Consider the following 19,787-nt stretch of genomic DNA (forward strand, 5'->3'; position numbering starts at 1 on the left):
CCCCAGTAATAACATGGGTTGTATGACGGAGCAGATACCCTTCAGATTTATGCAGAACATTGTAGAGGATAACTTTAGGGAAATGGATCAGGTAGGGAAGCATTCTTACCTCAAATTATCTAACTCCTGCTTCCTTAACAGAGAAGATGGTGGGCCTGGAACCAAATACTTCTCTCCTTCATGGGGTTTACCACTGGTGGATTGGATAAAATATTTCAACGTTATTTTGATTGATTATTTAATGTTCACATAGAATTTTCTCTATCAATGAGGTCCAAGTCAGGAACATGATTTAAAAATCTTCACTTTCCTAGGTAAGTGTAACGCTCAAGAAACTCAACACTCTCTAGTATAAAGTAGTCCTGCTTGATTGGCATCCACTCTCCCACTCTAAACATTCACTACCTACCCCACCAGCACCTGTATCTGCAGTGTGTACTACTTTCAAAACACACGTCAGTGAGGCTACTTCTACAGCTGTCAAATTTGCAATCCCCACCATCTATACACATATTGCGTCTATCATCACCTGAAGGCTCTTCCACATTACATAACATGTCTTTCAAATATAACACTGCTGGGTTTAAATCCTCGCCAGCATGGTGGGAGCACCTTCACCAGAAGTTTAAAGCGGTTCATGACCATCAACTTCTCATGGGTAATAAACGTTAACCCTGTCCACAACAGTCTGAATTAACGAAGGAGGTATTAATGTTTTTGTGGAGGAAGGTGGACCTGGTGACAAGAGAACAGGGTTTGGAATGATGATTTGAGCCTTGCTGATCTTTAAATAAATACAGCATTCACCCAACACTGGGCATCCTCAGTAGAAAGGAGCCAAAAAAGACCAAAAGAGCAGTGTGGAATTGAAGATGGTGATTCATCTTACATGCAAGCTAACAATGCCTTTGGACCAAGAGGCAGCATGTTACTGAGGGGAGGGGTGTGGACCATGGAGACAATGGCCAGCACCACTTAACAGAAATTGCTGGCCTCCAATATTTTTAATTCAAACTCGTGCACTCTAATTCCACTCTAGTTATACACTGACCCACAAACACATCTTCCAAGGTGACGTACCTGCATGTCTCACTGCTTTCATTGTTGATTTCACCACTGCTTGACTGATTGAAATTTCTTAAACCATTATCTTTCTTCATCTCTTGCTGATCCTCCGGGAGCAGAAGCAAAGCATTTCTTAGACAGATGGCTGCAAACTCCATACTGGCCACTGGGATGGCCGAAGACTGTCCATCACTGGAAAAGAATGAAGGCATGCCAAACACATTCTAGGAATTTTCAATATCTAAACTGAACAATTTACATGAATTTATCTTTAATGCATCCTTCACCATTTCTAACACATATTGTGGCTTGTATTCGATTTAAAAAGGCTCTCAATGTTCAGCCTCCAATATCAGCAAGGCACTCTAAGCTGAGAAGGAAGAATCAAAGTGGAAAAAGGAGGCCATTCAGTCTGTTCCAACTGTATCTATACCAGTACTTTGAGAGAGCTATTTGTTTAGTCCCATTCCCTCCCATATGGATGCTAATAGATTTCTTAAGCATTTATCCAATTCCCATTTGCAGATAATGTGGAATCCGTTCCCAACAGTAGGATTCCAGATCACAATTCGAAGTGCAAAGTAAAATATTTGCTCCCCCAAGATAAGATTGCTTCAGCAATTTTCTTATAGTTGTAATTGTGAACCAGTAAACCAATGCAGGCCTTCAAAGAAAATTGTCAGATCAAGATTACATAGCCGTGATGACCGCTGCAATTGAATAGTCCCCGTCGTTCATTCCTCTTCCCCCAACCTCCAGAAATATGCATTTTGGATTTTGGATACACAAAACTGGCCACTAATAAATTTCTAGCACTTTGCCAGTACACCAACAGTAGCTCATCTGGGGATACAGCGGGGTCTCTAATTACGGGCAACTTCATATTTCCAAGTATTTTAATGTCTAATTTTTCTAATTCAGAAACGATCTTTAGAAATACAAGCTAGTATCCAGCATTCAATAAGATCATAGTTGATCTTTTACCTCAGTGCCACTTTCCTGTACTAAGCCCACTTGAAAAAACTATTGACCCATCATGTACATGACCCACAAAAGTATGGAAATTACAAGTTTCTATGCTGATAGACTGGATACACTGGATCTTATCTTAAAGTATTTTGTAAGTGTAATCCTTTTTAAGCATAGATATGCTGATATCTTTTATGCATATATGATCACGATAAATCATTTGCACCCCACAATGGTGTGCACAAGTAGTATCGCCCATGTACATGCTGCGTTCACCGACTCCCTAATGCTCTAATATGAGGTGCTCACTCACTTGTACACCGTGTTCTGCATGGACTGTGATGCCAACACTATCTTTTGATGATAGCCTTGACCCAGAATCGACTGTACTATCCCCTTTTTACTTGGCAGTCCTCTGGTCTCCTGTTCAGATGGCTGAAGAAAGACAATGGCGAATTTTAAAAAACAGAAGATACACGAGTAAGGGTGGGTGGGGGATGGGGAAAAATAAAGAGAGCTTTGGAGCAAATACAGTAGTTGACAATTCAAGTAATCCACTCACCCCTTTGTTGGCAGCGATGCAACACTCTGCCAGCCTTAACCAAAGACGTGGGTTGGAATGGTACACCTGAACTGCCTCCATCAGGCACTCAAAAGCTGCCAACGGTCTGCCTATGTGCAACAGCTGGATTCCACAGTTGTGTAACAGTTCATAACGTTTGTTTGTGAGCAGAGAACTCATTGGTCTGCCTGAAAACTTCTTCCCTGAATCACCAAAAATATACAAAAAACAAAATTTTAAATATTGAATTGTTTGATAAAAGCATTTGAAAAAGCTACAAACCGCAGCAAAATTGTTCACCTTTCTTGTAAGCTATTTCACTTTTAGCAGGACTAGCTAAATGAAAATTGGTTTCAAAGTTAACTTCCCAAAGCAAACCAAATGCAGTGAAAATTCTAACATTTTCAATTCCCATAATACTGAACTAGCAAAAAGGTTTGCTCTGCTACAACAGAAATTTCTGCATAGAATTATGTTCAACAAAAATGAGCAAATAAAAATACATAGATGGGTACAAGGAAGCATGTTCATAGTACATTAAAAAAATAATTGAATTATTTGGGTTCTATTTTTCTTAAAGAAAATTCCAGCTAAATTACTGTTGATCACTGTTGTAATGCTGGAAATTCTGCAGAATGTGCATAATTTCTTACAACGTTTAGAGCGGGATATAGATCAGCTATAGTAAGGGAGAGAATTCTTCAGGATATGATTTACTCCCATTTGGAAGAGAATGGGTTACTTATGGCTTTGTACGCAGCAGTTCATGTCTTACAAACCTGATCCTGGATTAGGGGGTATTAACTACAGGAAGAGGTTGGATAGATTTGTATTGTTTTCTCAGGAATACATAAAATTACGAGAGGCTGCAAGGGGTGATGGTGGAGGCAGATACGATAGTGGCATTTATAGACAATAGGTGCAGGAGTACGCCATTCGGCCCTTCGAGCCAGCACTGCCATTCAATGTGATCATGGCTGATCATTCTCAATCAGTACCCCGTTCCTGCCTTCTCCCCATACCCCCTGACTCCGCTATCCTTAAGAGCTCTATCTAGCTCTCTCTCTTGAATGCATTCAGAGAATTGGCCTCCACTGCCTTCTGAGGCAGAGAATTCCACAGATCCACAGATTTAAGAGACTTTCAGATAAATACATGGAAATGCAGGGAATGGAGGGATATGAATTATGTTCAGGCAGTGTTGCCAATAACAAAGGGGGATCTAGTATGGGTGAAGGCACTGAGAACAAAGGGGGGACCCAGTGTGGGTGAGGCAGAAGGGTTAAGTACAGTTTGTAATTTTACTGGCGCTTTTGTGGCATGTCTTTTGTGTACGTTGTATGCAAAAAACAAAGAATTTCACTGCATCTAGCTAGGTACAAGTGACAATACAGTATCATCATCATAAGAGTTGGTCTTGGCATCATGTTCGGCACAGACATTGTGGGCCGAATAACCTATTCCTGTGCTGTATTGTTCTATCTTCTAATGTCATAATGCACAAATGAACACTGGACACCTGAAAGAACTAGTCTATAGTTCCAAGAAAGGAGCTGTAAAATCTTAAACCGGCTAACGATTTGAAGTGCCTTGATTCATATCCCATACGGAAGACGAGAACTTTTTTAACATGGCATTCTGAATGTTGTGCTCAAGTGTCTGGAGTGGGAGGACACCAAAATCCTCTGACAAAAGCAAGTTTGCAATACCGCTGACCAACAGAAAATATATCAGCAAATTGATCAACAGATTGTACAAAAAAACTCAACTAATTGCAGCTGGATCCCACAGGCAAGAAATTAGTATCCACTACTTGCATGCATTTAACTTCAACTTATTTACCATAAACATTTTGATTTAAATCTTGAAAGACAATTACAAAAAGGAACCACCTTGATCCGTGCTTGTTCCTGTCAACGGTACACAAGCAACATCATTCTCCTGCAATGCCTTTTTAAAGTAGAAAATTCCAAGATTGTGCTTTCCCATAGCAAAATGGATGCATCCAAGATTATTCCAGAACATGCACCGAATGCATTCACCTGCAGGTAAATGTTTAAACAAAAATTAAAGTGAACAGTTACTGTACAAAAAGACAACATTTTCAAGGTGACAGGATTTTGATGGAAACATCAACGAGGAGATTTAGTGATTCACGAAAAGTAGTAAAAAACAGTTTTTTTTTTGGCCCAGCAAGATAATCAAGGATGTTCAGAATGAAAAGGCAACTTTTGGCATCACAGGTAGATAGGTAGATAGAAGTTGAGATGGGCATGTTACAGTTGTACAAGACTACATTTGTGAGGCTACATTTAGAGTATTGTGTTCAGTTTGGTCACCATAGATTAACAAAAGATTCTTTCCAGCTAAATTGTTTAGATCATAGCCTTTATCTTACGAACTAATCACATGCTTCAAGCATCTTCCTAAAAATGAGCCAGTTAATTCACAATAGTTGGTATCACACACAGACATAAGCTTTAGACTTAATATCCTCATATCCACTTAGAGACCATCTTTTTCCTTTTTGCTCAACTCTGTATCAGTTCAAGAGATGCTGTAAACATGACTTTGTTAACCCATCTTGACTAACCCATTTATATCTTCTACAAACCTAGAATCATCCCAACAGAGTGCCCGTGTGCTAGCTCATCCATTACCTAGGCTTACCAAACTCTCTCTTTATTTGTCAGAGTGATGTTCAGTCCAACAAACCTCAGGAAGCTGGTGTGAGCAACTTTCTTGAAATCCAATTAGGCAAAACACAGAGTGGTTGATATCTGTAACATCCTATCAAGAGTTGGTGGTGGAGTCTGATACAATTACTAACTTAAAAGACATTTAGATATACACTTAAATAGGAAAGGCGGAGAAGGTTACAGTCCTAATGTGGGTAACTTGGATTATTGTAGCGGCAAAATGCTCAGCATGGCTGTTTCTGGTGCTGTACAATTCTATGACTATAAACCGTCAATTTCAAATGTAGTTCTGGGTTCACTCCCTTTTCTAAGGTTCTCCAACTGCAATCCCTCCGCTCTTTTAGTTTGGTCGTCTCAAGCATCTCAGGTTTCAATCTCTCGACCACAGACAATCCTTCAACTGCCCAAGGCCCAAAGCAATAGAATTCCCTCCATAAATACTAATTTACTCCACAAAATTATTCATTTACGAAACATCTTAAGGCTTCCATCTTTGACTAAGTTCCTTATGTGCCTCAGTGTATTTGTGTAATGGCATTTCTTTGCAAAGCCTTCTAACACTTTGCCATGTCAAAGGTGCGATATCAATGCAAGCTTGTGTTGGAAAGGACTCCTGATATTGGACCACTAACTGTGGAAGAAACAAAATGAAATGAATAAAACAAACAAATTTTAACAGTGATCACTGAAACACAATTGTGTCACAAGGACAACAAAGAAAGGAAAGCTCTTTCTTAGAAAGCCATTTAGGATTTTTTTGGCACTCCCTGAGAAATTGAAGTTGGCTTGTCTAATTCTGAAATACATACAAATATACTTTTCTTGCATTACAACATGCTCTTGATTATGACTATATTCCTAATAAATAAATGTAAAAATGAAACAACTCTAAATTATTTCGACTCCTACCTGTGCTGAGAAACCCAGGATGATCCGTGATGTTTGCACTGTTCAATAGTTTCACTGCTTTTCGATAATTTCCTCTTAAATATTCAAAATTGCTTTTCAGAAATAGCGATGGAGCGGACTACATAAAACCAGAGTAAATAGCTTATAGATATGCACATACACGCACGATTATAGTTTATGAACAAATGATAAATCAAAACCCTGTTAGGGCAACCCATCAAAATCTTATTGCAAAAACTAACTCGACAATAAAAAATATTGATTGATCTGCAAATGCCAGGCATACAGACCTATTTCCCATAAGCGTGTTCACTTACATACACATAATCTGAACACTTACTGCAACATTTAAACTTAGCCATGATTCAGTTGAGCACAATGTCAAAGTTAAGCACAAAAGGGAGCAGTGGACGCTCAGTAAATGAATACATTCACGACAAAAATTAATTGATCTTCGGACATTAAATCGATCTTTGGATATTAAATTGATCAATAGACAATAGGTGCCATTCGGACTTTTGAGCCAGCACCACCATTTAATGTGATCATGGCTGATCATTCTCAATCAGTACCCTGTTCCTGCCTTCTCCCCATGCCCCCTGACTCTGCTATCCTTAAGAGCTCTATCTAGCTCTCTCTTGAATGCATTCAGAGAATTGGCCTCCACTGCCTTTTGAGGCAGAGAATTCCACAGATTCACAACTCTCTGACTGAAAAAGTTTTTCCTCATCTCCGTTCTAAATGGCCTACCCCTTATTCTTAAACTGTGGCCCCTGGTTCTGGACTCCCCCAACATTGGGAACATGTTTCCTGCCTCTAACGTGTCCAACCCCTTAATAATCTTATATGTTTCGATAAGATCCCCTCTCATCCTTCTAAATTCCAGTGTATACAAGCCTAGTCGCTCCAGTCTTTCAACATATGGCAGTCCCGCCATTCCGGGAATTAACCTAGTAAACCTATGCTGCACACCCTCAATAGCAAGAATATCCTTGCTCAAATTTGGAGAACAAAACTGCACACAGTATTCCATGTGCGGTCTCACTAGGGCCCTGTACAACTGCAGAAGGGCCTCTTTGCTCCTAACGGCAGCGGCTGACTAGCAGTCTGTCCGTCTTTTTTTTTCCTTTTTTTGTTGTGTGTCGGTGTTGGGATGGTTTTTATATATATTTTTTTGGTTGTGTATGTGTGGGAAGGGGTGGTGGTGTGGGTGGGTGGGGGGGGGACTTTTCTCTTCCTCACGGCGCGGGGTGCGGCTCGGCTGCGGGGCCTAACATCCCCCGGTGCAGCTTGGCCGCTGGACTTTACATCCCCCGGTGCGGCTTGGCCGCTGGACTTTACATCCCCCGGTGCGGCTTGGCCGCTGGACTTAACAGTGCCCGGTGCAGCTCGGCTGCGGGGCTTAACACCGCCTGGTGCAGCTCGGCTGCGGGGCTTAACACCGCCCGGTGCAACTCGGCTGCGGGGCTTTACATCGCTGGTGCGGCTCGGCTGCGGGACTTAGCATCGCCCGGTGCGGCTCGGCTGCGGGACTTTTCACCGCTGGTGCGGCTCGACCACGGGACTTTACGTCGCCCGGTGCGGCTCGACCACGGGACTTAGCTGCGCAAGGCTTGGTCGCGGGCCTTTCATCGCCCGGTTCGGCTGCGAGACGTTTCAGCGCCCGGTGCGGGGACTGTGCGGGTCGGTCGGGGACGAGCTGTCTGTCCGTGGGCGTGGGGAAGAGAGTGGAAGTTTTGTTGCCTCCATCACAGTGAGGGGGTGTTTGGAGTCACTGTGATGGACGTTTGTGTTGGGGTTATGTGTCTTGTGTTCTTTTTTTTCTTTCTATGACTGCTATGTAGTTTCGTTCGGTACTTCGGTACCGAACGACAAATAAAGCTCTGTTATACTGTTATACTCAACTCCTCTTGTTATGAAGGCCAACATTCCTTTGGCTTTCTTCACTGCCTGCTGTACCTGCATGCTTCCTTTCAGTGACTGATGCACTAGGACACCCAGATCTCGTTGTACGTCCCCTTTTCCTAACTTGACACCATTCAGATAATAATCTGCCTTCCTATTCTTACCACCAAAGTGGATAACCTCACACCTATCCACATTAAACTGCATCTGCCATGCATCCGCCTACTCACACAACCTGTCCAAGTCATCCTGCAACCTCATAGCATCTTCCTCACAGTTCACACTACCACCCAGCTTTGTATCACCTGCAAATTTGCTAATGGTACTTTTAATCCCTTCATCCAAGTCGATATGGGTTAATGAAGGAGAGTGGCATGGAGGCCATGAACACTGAATGGTGAAGCAGGCAAGAGGAGATGACCGTCCTAAACCTGCTTCCACTTATATTCTTATGTTCTGAAACTACACAAAAATTGACAATTAATGTGAACTAATATAAAATAAACTTGTTACTCTGAAAGACTGCTCAAGAAAGATTTTAGGTTTTAACAATTTTAGAGGAATAGATGAATTGAAAGATGCATGTTCAATGTGCTGTATATTCACATTTTGCAGGAGTACAGCAAGTTGAACTCAAATGAAACCGTTTGCTCTGACAGACAAGTGGCTCTGACAGACAACCAGAAAAGACTAACAGAACGTAGAGGGGAACGGACAGTTTTGAAGGTACTGATTGTTATGGTCTGGAACACTACCTGAGAGAGCAAAACAAATTCCATAACACCTGTTCAAAATGGAAACTGACTACTTTTATGGGCAGTGCAGGGTGGGGCCGATTGGAAATCTCCTTCAAAGAGCTGGCACAGTCACCGAGCAGAGTGCCTCCGTATGCTGTAACGTTTTAAGATTGCCATCACTCCCCATCTACCATACTCAGATTTATGTCAGATGCAGTGCCGGATTAACATAGTAGCAAAAGTAGCATTTGCTACAGGCCCCGCACTAAATGCTTGCAAGTTAAATGCTTGAAATCAGCATCCCACTGAGGGGCGCTGTGTTGCGCTTGCCGCTCCCCAACTGCCGCGGTTTGAATGCGTTGGCGGGGCTGCACGGACCATTGGGCAGCAACCATTGAAAGCGAAAGAACAAGCGAAAAGACCAAGTACTCCAATGATATTGGTGAATGGCCAAACAATCTAGATGTTTGTGATCATGAATATTGGATAGCCAAGGGAAGTGATGAATGTCAATGTGCTAATAGTGAGTTCTCTTCGTCCATGCGATTGTATGACAATGAAAAGAATCCTTGGCACTGTCAGAAGTCTAATTTCACATATGTTCATAAACCTACAAACAAGCAACATGCAAGAAATTGGTTATGCTATTCGGAAAGCAAAGGAAGCCCATTCTGTTTCCCATGCAAGGTTATGACTTCAGGATGTTCATCAAAGTTTAGTAAAGAGGGGTTTAATGACTGCAAAAATGCAAGCAATCTATTATGTCGACATGAAGAAAGTTCCTCACATAGATACGGTTTAATTTCACTGTCGATGCGCAAAAACTAAGGTGAACGTGTCGATTCCCAACTTGTGAAACAAATGGAGACTGAACAAAAGTATTGGCGCACACTTTTAGAGCAAATAATTGAAGTTGTAAAGTTTTTAGTAGAAAAAGAGTTCGCTCTCCTCATAATGGAAATTATTTGTGGTTGTTAGAAATACTGGCTAAGTTTGACCCTTTTCTGGCAGAGCATATAAATAAATACTCATGCAAACAAAGGAAAGGGACATAAATCATACCTATCTAAAACAACATGTGAGGAATTAATCAATCTGATTGGATCCAGCATACTGAATCACATTATCGGTGAAGTGAAGAAATACAAGCATTATTCTATTTCATTGGATTCTAATCCAGATATATCTAATGTGGACCAGCTGACTTTGACTGTGCGCTATGTTTTGCCGTCTGGACCAGTTGAAAGATATGTGAAGTTTTTGGATATGGAAGGTCATAGTGCTGAACAGCTCGCTCAAAGTTTACTTGACTTTTTAAAGGAAAATGACCGATATAAATGACTGCCTTGGTCAAAGTTATAACAATGCCAGCAACATGAGTGGCAAGTATAGTGGCTTACTAGCACGAATTAAAGAACTGAATGAGTTTGCGGATTACATTCCATGTTTTGCACATTCACTAAATTTGGTTGGAAAATGTGCTGCTGAATGTTGTCAAGAAACATTAATTTTCTTTGACTTTGTAGAAAGCCTTTACACATTTTTTTCTGCTTCTACTTATTGGTGGGATCTCCTTTCTGCTGTATTATCTGATAGTGGGGCTCATTCGCCCATTGTGAAAAGAATGTCAAATACCAGCTCGTGCAGATGCAACAAAAGCACTTTTACACAGCTTTTCTGCAATAAAACAAGTCTTAGATGACATTTCAAATAACAATGATCAGAAGTCAGAGTGTCGACAATATGCTCGTGGACTATTTTCAACATGATGAAGTTGGAAACAGGAATAATGGTTATATTGTGGGATCAAGTATGACAGCGTTTTCAAATGACCAGTGCTTCTTTGCAATCTTCTGGCCAAGACTTGAACACAGCGTGTGCACTCTATGAATCTTTGCATGGATATATTCAAGCTATGCGGTCCACATTTTCAGACACTGAGCAAAAAGGCAAGGATCTGATTGTGTGAAGATTATCAACAACAATCTCGATGAGAACACAAGCAAAATCCCGCGTATGATGATTTCAGTGGTTCCAGTACTCTTGATCCACTTGTTGAATCTCAAATGCCTTCTCAGAAGTTTAAAAGCCAAAAATGTCTTGCCATTATTGATAGCTTGCTTTCTGCCCTGTCAAAACGCCAGAAAGCTTATCAAAAGGTAAATGGTGTATTTGGATTCCTTCATCAGTTACAGTCGTTTACACCTGAAGACATTGTAAAGAAATCATCAAATCTTATCAAATCATATCAGGAAGATCTGGAAGAAAGTCTTGGTGAAGAATTGTGCAGTTTACTGAACTGTTGAAAGCTGATTTTGCTTCTCATATTGGCGCTGAACAAGACCTTGTAGAGTTACTGCTGTACTGTTTGATAACTGACAATTCTTTGGAGTCTTGTTTTCCAAATGTAGAAAATGCCCTGCGCATCCATTTGTCACTCATGGTTATCAACTGCAGTGGAGAACGCTCATTTTCATAAGTGAAAAGGATTAAAAATGAACTAAGGAGCACCATGGGTCAAAACAGATTGACCAATCTCACTCTAATGAGCATTGAACATGAACTTCTGCGTGAAATAGACATTTCCAATATCATCAACAAATTTGCTCATGCTAAATCTAGAAAATGTGACTTTTAAATTGCAGTTTTGTTATTTTTGACATTTGAAATTGAAAAAGTGAATAATTCATGTTTTAATATTTATGAGTATTTTTTTAATTTAAGGCCCCATTATAACATATGCTTAATCCAGCCCTGGTCAGATGGTGAAAGTGGTGGGTGAAGGAGAGAGAGCGCACAGACTAAAATTCCTAAGATTTAATGAAGACTACCAGAGCAGAACTAGTTAGGCTTGATTTACTTACATTTCCAGCTGTATTCATAACAGATTTGATTTCTCGTTTGCAGGCTTTTAAAGATTTCATCTGTACATAAGACCTCACTTTACACTGCAAAAAGAAAAATATCAGACATAGAAAGAAAAAGCACATACCCCATCAGATGAATGTAAATGTTAATTATTTGTTCTGTTTCAGACCATCTTGAGGGGTGTTTACACCCAAAGATTGCATGGAATCAACCGCTTGCTTCTCCTCTATTAATTTACAATCATATTTTACTTCTGATTGGGGAAAGAGTGAAAATTACAAGCATGACACCCAGGTCTGGCAAGCACACACATCTCATTTGCACCAACTTTTCTATCAATGTGACAAATTCCATTTTCAGAGTCCAATTTCTAACCAATAACCAGGGTTACTTTGTAATTCTTGCCCGATGATGAACACAAGACTAATCATCCTATCATATCATATCATATCATATATATACAGCCGGAAACAGGCCTTTTCGGCCCACCAAGTCCGTGCCGCCCAGCGATCCCCGTACATTAACACTTTCCTACACCCACTAGGGACAATTTTTACATTTACCCAGCCAATTAACCTACATACCTGTACGTCTTTGGAGTGTGGGAGGAAACCGAAGATCTCGGAGAAAACCCACGCAGGTCACGGGGAGAACGTACAAACTCCTTACAGTGCAGCACCCGTAGTCAGGATCGAACCTGAGACTCCGGCGCTGCATTCGCTGTAAAGCAGCAACTCTACCGCTGCGCTACCGTGCCGCCCTATCTTACATTAAAGGAGGCCATTCAGCCCATCATACCCATCATACCCAAATTAACTTGAATGAGCTTGAATCCCATTTCAACCACACTGAGGGTCTGGTTTTATTTCCTCTTCAAGCTTTGATCAATTCCCCCTTGTGGCTTATTGATGAAGCTGTTTTCTCCAATATATCAAACAGAGCATTCAAGGCCATAGCCCACTGAATAAAATAATTAAGTCGTTTAATTCCTACATCCTTCATTTTGGACCAGCGGCCTTCAACCCCAAAGGAAATAGTTTTGCCTTATTTATTCGATCGAAATACATTTCAATTTTGAGCACTTTGAAAATCCTCCCCTAGCATGCACTAAATCTGCTTGAAGGGCAAATTATTTACTTACCTGATGAATTTTAGACTTTGCCGCTTCCACCATAATTCCAGCATCAATCTTCTGATTGGTGGCCTCTTTGTTCGCCTTTGTTCAAATTACACAACAGTGAGAAGTGACCTTAAAGAATTTTACATTGCTGCATATCGCAATGAACACAGTTTGCAGGTACGATTTAAATACAAATCAAAACAAGAATGCTGGAAATACTTAACAGGTCAAACAAGAGTGAACGACAGTTAACATTTCAAGAACCAAGGACTCCAGAACTGAGAATTTCTAGCATTCTGATTTTATTTTAGATTTATCCCCTTGGCTGATTGTTGTTTTCTAACGTTTAATCCACCAGTGTCCCCCAATCAGGGCCACATTTAATAAGGCTGGTGAAACAATTTTGAAAATATACACAATATCTCAGATTCATTATAAAGACAAGTTGGACAGATCATAGACAGGACGGACGGCTTGGAGAAATATGGATGCAAGGCAGACCAATGGGACTAGCTCAGGAAGGCAACTTGGTTGGTATGGATTATTGGGCCGAAGAGCTTGTTTCATGGTGTATGTCTCTACCATGTTAACCACAGAAGATACAAAGAAAATCTCTTAAGGTAGATTCACTCTGAACATTAATCTGACAAAATCTTGCTGGATTTCTGAGTGTCGGCTGCAGGTCTTTTGGTTTTAAAGCTATTTTTATACCTTAACAGAAAAGCGATGATAAGGACGCGATGAGATAGAACTGCAGAAACCTGTGTTCACGGCTTTTAATCAGTCGAGCAGACATGGCCAGAATAAGCCAGGACCACACAAAGGTGCACGTACCCAAGATCTTCACCAGGCAGCTTTGCGGATCACACGGCACAACACAATGATAGCAAACAAAAATGTCACTGGGTCACGCAGAAATGATTAAAAGCTTGATCAAAGCAAATTAAAAGGCTGGACAGCTGAAGGAACATGCACCAATGGCAGAGTAAATACATTCAGGATTGCATAAGAGATTGGAACAAAGGAAATGCTGCATGGATGGAGAGACTAGGTCAGGATCCAGCAAGCACAGAGAATGATAAGCATGCAACAAGTTGGGAATGAGCAGTTGAACTTTTACTATGGTAGAGGACAAGTTGGTGGACGGCTTGCGGAACAGAATAAACCTTGCCACTCAAACAACAGATTTAGCCATATGAGCTTGTTACAAGGGAACAGGTTCAAGGATCTGACTAATAGAACAGAAAAAGGCCCACATGTCTGTTTAGTTATAAATCCGTTTTATTGGCAAGAGAGAGTTGTCTTGGTATTCGCGGGTTTACAGCAGCGCATCTCTCTCCCTCTCTCTGCCTCCGTCCACGGCGCTGACCGCGACTCAGCCCGTCGGTGAACCCCTCTTGTACTTGAACTAAATTCTGGCTTACTGGCGCCTGCCTTTATACAGGTAAGCAATCAGTTGTTGAAATAACCGCCGGTAAGTCCTGGCCAAGAGCGCTGCTCCCAAATTCAAACTATGACCAATGGCAGGGGACTGCGTCCCAGCCAGCCCCCCCCCCCCCTCCGAGAACAAAGCACTATCAGCCGCAGACTGGCGCGTAAAGTAATACACAGGGCTACAGACTTGGCACGCAAATCAATACATACAGCGCTACAGACTTGGCGCGTTAAGGTAATACACACAGCGCTGCCGGTTTGGCGCACAAAGGTTTAAACAGAGCGCTGTCGGCTGCAGCGCTGTGGGTTCTAAATATAGCACTACCAGCCACAGCGCTATGAGCTTTAAACATAGCGCTATGGCCACAGCACTATGGGTCACAGACCGTTCAGGCAAAATTCTCATCTTACAGAGCTCCAGTCTTGCACTCTGCTTGTGGTGCAAAAAGGTCTCCTCAAACTTAAAGATTGGAAAGTAATTCCTCGTATCCGCTTTGTGAAGTAGAGTTCCATAGTATGCAGACTCAGACTCTTAAGATAAATGTTTCACCTTCCTAGCAGCCCTCTATCAGCCATTGAACCAAGTAAGGCATGCTGAGATTCGGCAAATTAGCTTTTATTTATGGAGAATATTCACATAGCGTGCTGTACGGTTTTTTACAATGCAAACATTTAAAGATGAGATGATGGACAGAGTGATAATCAAATCAAAAAGAGAATTTCCATGCAAGGTGTATAATACGTGAGGTTAATGTGCAAAGTGCGTGTGTAATCTCACAAACAAAATTCTTAATGGAGCTTGAAAGAGCAGATGCAGGAAAGATGACTGGTCTCAGGGAAACACCTTGATCAGGGGACAACCATCCCAAAATAAGAAGTCAATCCTTCAGACTGAGACGAGGAGAAATTACTTTACTCCAGACCTACGGAGAGTCAACTGCAGCATATAGTCAAGGCAGAGATAAGTTTTTGGACCTTATGTGAAGTGATAGATGAGGCACTGAGCCTCAGGAAAGCTACATTGTTATAAGATTGGCTATGATTTTACCAAGTTGCAGAGGAGGTACAAGCAGCCAGGTGTCCTACTCCTATTTTTAATTCTTATGTTCTGATAAAAAGGTAATGATTCAGCACCTTTCTCAGGGGCAACTGAAAGATGGCCAATAAAAGCTTAATAACCTAATTCTTGCGCACATCTCATGGATGACTATTTAAAACAAATTTAGCCTGGAGATTCAAACAACTCTTAAAAACCTAAATTGAAAGCTCTGAAAGCAGTAAAATACATTTAAAGATTGGAGATCATAAAGTGATAGTGAGATTAAAGTAGAAAGTAGCTCAGAAATCTTTACCCTGGTGCCAAAATTATTTCACGACATTGTTTCATAACTCCAGCATTTAGCCATTGCACCAACACTCAAGGCATGCTAATGAATCACGGTTTGGTCTGTGCAGTTGCTGCATTGAGTAACTCAACTTAATTGCACATCCAATTTGACTCTTCACGGCACCGATCTAGATTGCGCACTCATCAGGAGTCAACCTGCCAAACAAGGCATTGGTCATTTAGGTCTGAAAGGTGGAGTAATTTCTTCACTCAGAGGGCTTAGGCCGTTTGGAAATCCTTGGGACATAGGCCATTGAACACTTGCCAACTGAGTACACTTAACAGTGCAATCAGTAGTTTTTCCAGACACTAAGGGGTCAGCTGAGGAACTGGACGAGATAGAAAATTATCTGTCAGCATAGTGAATGTAGAAGCAATGACGAGCTAGCTTTCTGACTCCTGCTTCATATGTTTTATGTCAACAACTCTATTTCAACATGTGCAGCTTGTTAAATCTCACTGTTCACCTCTCTTCAGGGAGCCTCAGACAAATTCCAATCGGCTCAGATATACTGACCTCACTGGACTTGCCATTTTTGTTGTTTCCTTGCGAGATCATTTTCTCCAGGACTGCAAGCAGCAGCAATGCTTTCTCAGGCTGATAGGTCAATAAGTAAAGGTCAACGAGCAAGAAACACAGCGCCTGGGCAAATTTCTCTTCTGTTTTAAGATTAGGGACAAAAACAAAAACAAAGTCAGATTTTAGTGAGCAGAAGTCTAAGCAGCCCAAGCCCAAAGAGAGAATTCTGACAAACTACCATTGATCTAAAACAATGATATATTGCAATTTCAAATAGACAGGCACTCATCAGATTCTCTATGCTCAATCCAGATTTTACAGGGGCAGATATGAAGATTTATTGGGCTCTGGGTTCACCTCCAAAGGTAACAATATTACTTCCAATCAACCTAGTTCAATAATTTCCAGTTACAGCTCCTGAATACTAAAACACCATGGCACATCCCATCTCACTCCTCATTCACAGCCCTTTGGTCCAACTTTCCCATGTCGACCAAGAAGGACTACACTAGTCCCATCCACCTGTGTTTGCCCCATACCCCACAAAATCTTTCCAATCGATTTACCTGTCCAAATGTCTTTTAAATGTTGTTTATAGTACTTGCCTCAACTACTTTCTCTGGCAGCTCGTTCCATATACTTACCACCCTTTGTGTGGAAAAGGTTGACCCTCAGGTCCTATTAAATCTTTCCCCTCTCACCATAAAACTATGTCTCCTGCTTCCTGATCCCCAACTCTTGGTAAAAGTGTGCATTTATCCCTAACTATTCCCCTAATGATCTTATACACCTCTACAGGATCACCGGTCATCCTCCTGTACTCCAAGGAATAAAGTATTAGTCTGCCCAGCCTCTCCCTAAAGCTCAGGCCCTCGTGCTTACAACATTCGCGTATACAAATTCCCTCATTGTTCTCCAAGAAATAAAAAGGAATTTTTAACATTAAATTTGAGGATATAATTCCTTCATCTATCCATGCCCTCTTTTTTGAACCTGTCTTGGAATGCACGCAAAACACCACTGAAGTGACTGCAAACACACTGGAATCACTGATTGGAAGGATTGTTGGGAAGCAATGAATGCCTGCCTGTAGCAGCAATAACTTGACTACAGTTCTGCAAGTAATGTCTCCTTATTTGGTACTGACATCAGACAGGGATTCAGACAATTTAAGGGATGGTTGGTCAAGAGAGTGGTAAAGCATATCACCCATCTCAACTGGAGCTAGGTTTTCAGATAACCTTGCCAAGGGAAGTGGGGGAGAGGGACTGTGGAGGAATTCCTGTGGGGCTAAGAGGTAGCAGTTTGGGCTCAGCAAGAGAACTAATTAGAGCAGATTCTCCAGCTACAACTGTATAGAAATTGGAACCAGGCTCGGATGGTAGCACTGCAGGTCAATGTGGTTGTCAACCACATCAAAATCTGCAGATAGAGGTAAAGATGACCTTTGTCACAATCACAAAAGATCAATAGAGGCTTTGATAAGAGCTGATTGAGTACTGCATCTAGGGAAAACCATAGTCGGAAGACTTAATGAGGAATAATCCAAACCATGTGATTGAGAAACAATAACAAAGGGGTAATGCAAGCTAAATGCTGTAATGGCACAGTTACAACAGCATGGGTAGGAGAGTTATGAAGGTTAGAGACCATAAGAGCAGTCTGAAGCAATAAAGATAGCAAGTAGAATCTTATCGAGTAATAGAAAATAGAAGCAGAATAATAGAGGATATGTGAAGATCAGATGTATGAAGATGAAGATCATGTGAAGAACCCATGTAGCATTGTGTCTGAATGTGGTCACTTGTTAGTTTGGAGAAGGCCACATAAAGAGCCATTCGCCCAAGTAGCGAGATGAAGTCCCCAAGAAGCTGGAACTGTTCCCCCAAAACACGAAGAGAATCCAGGACAAATCCTACTCAAGATTCTAAAAGATATCACAAAGTCACAATTAGTGAATTAAGCAAAGCATGGTAAATATATAGGAAGCAGTTCCATGAGTGGTGGTCTGATAATTCTCTCACTATTCCAACCTACTGATTTCTTCAACATTTACTCAAGGTCCAAAATGACCTGATTCTACTAATACTGTAGCTTCTTAGGTGGCAGAATCTGATAAGGTGGAGTAAGCAGTGGTTTATGGGCCAGGGTGGGTAGATAGTTTGGAGGAGACACAATCCTTCTGTCATCCTCACTGATTTCTATGTGCCCTTGAAGGCAGTGGAGCTATGCCAAATGCTCTTTATCCTATTTGAATGGTCATGAGCCAGTGGATCCCCATGAGTCAATGGGAACATTATATTCTTTCAAGGAAGCTCTGCCCACCCTGCATCATGGTGGAGCTGACAGTAGTGTGCCTGTCCCAGAATTCTGTCCTTTCCATGCAAACAACATAGTCCAACTACTGGAACTAGTCAATTATTAGAGCTTCCACACTGGGGATATAAACCAGGGAAAGAACACTGCTCTTCGTTTACCTAGCCTATCAGCAGATTTGGCAGAAAGAATGGCGGTGGTACCTCTCCATTGTTTAAGTAACATGCTAAAATTATCTGCAAGAAAAATCATTAGGGGGATGGTGGGACATTTTTTGGATATTGAAATAGTGGCAGTGGCTTGTACAGAACCTCAAATCTAAGCAGTTTAAAAAAAAAAAAAATTCAGATTTTAAAACATAATTTGGCTTTGCTTTAACCAGCCACAGGGTTATGATGACTAGAGCAACACAAGTGATCATTCTACTAACAACTAAGCATTTTTCAAGAGAGTGAAAGGACCTCCACTTACCAAAGGGCTCAATGAATTGGTAAAGTTTCTCCCCAATGGATATTGCTTCAGTATATTGTCGCAGGTGGTAAAGAATGATTGCTTGGTTGTAGTAAAGCATACTGTTCTCAACATCGTCCAGTCCATCCATTTCTTCCACTGTGGAATGGACCTAAAACAATCCAACAGTTTACAGTGACTAATCAAGTATCTATTCTCCTCAGATGAATTTGTTCCTGAGAACTATGCTACTGATGTACTAAGAATCCTCTTCTCCAATCCCACCTGGCACTCCTCCCTCCCCCACCACTCCACCCCCACCACTCCACCCTCAACCTGCCCTTCTCCAGCTGGCCAACTTGCTCTCAATTAACATGTTCACAGCCTGTCCCTATCCACAACGATTGCAACAACATTTCAACAATGTTCACAATGGAGGAAAAGAATAGTATGCTCGATTCCCGAAGGAAACTAACACTGAATCAGGGACGAGACTCGTCAAAATTAACACAAGCAAAATGATATTAGAAGATTGAGATTTGGATATTAGAAGATTAATACATCAAACTTCTACAGATGTATGTAAGGTAGAGAGCAGACTGACAGGTTGTTTCAAGGCCTGGTTCGGCAATTCAAATACCCTGGGATGAAGGAGACTACAGAGTGGTAGACACTGCCTGGTGCATCACAGGTACTGACATCCCCACCACCGAAGGGATCTGCAAGTGGTGCTGCCTCAACAAGGCAATGAATATCATAGACCCACACCACCTGGCCATGCTTTTGTTTTGCTACTATCATCAGGATGAAGGTACAAAAGCCTGAAACTATGACCACCAGATTTCA

The 19,787-nt window shown here is 41.4% G+C and overlaps 1 protein-coding gene across 1 annotated transcript in view; it reads right to left on the reverse strand.

The window, feature by feature from the left end:
• Window positions 1-19,787, reverse strand: part of cnot10 (CCR4-NOT transcription complex, subunit 10) — a 38,934-nt gene that overhangs the window by 13,831 nt on the left and 5,316 nt on the right. The window contains exons 4-13 of the mRNA XM_078397629.1: window positions 18,963-19,113; window positions 16,173-16,315; window positions 12,856-12,930; window positions 11,711-11,794; window positions 6,205-6,322; window positions 4,489-4,638; window positions 2,597-2,799; window positions 2,348-2,469; window positions 1,081-1,257; window positions 110-193 (exon numbers count right to left, since the gene is read on the reverse strand). Of these exons, the coding sequence (XP_078253755.1) occupies window positions 110-193; window positions 1,081-1,257; window positions 2,348-2,469; window positions 2,597-2,799; window positions 4,489-4,638; window positions 6,205-6,322; window positions 11,711-11,794; window positions 12,856-12,930; window positions 16,173-16,315; window positions 18,963-19,113 (1,307 nt within the window). The remainder of the gene's footprint in view (window positions 1-109; window positions 194-1,080; window positions 1,258-2,347; window positions 2,470-2,596; window positions 2,800-4,488; window positions 4,639-6,204; window positions 6,323-11,710; window positions 11,795-12,855; window positions 12,931-16,172; window positions 16,316-18,962; window positions 19,114-19,787) is intronic.

This window comes from Rhinoraja longicauda, chromosome 4 (assembly GCF_053455715.1).
Source record: "Rhinoraja longicauda isolate Sanriku21f chromosome 4, sRhiLon1.1, whole genome shotgun sequence".
Lineage (NCBI taxonomy): Eukaryota > Metazoa > Chordata > Chondrichthyes > Rajiformes > Arhynchobatidae > Rhinoraja > Rhinoraja longicauda.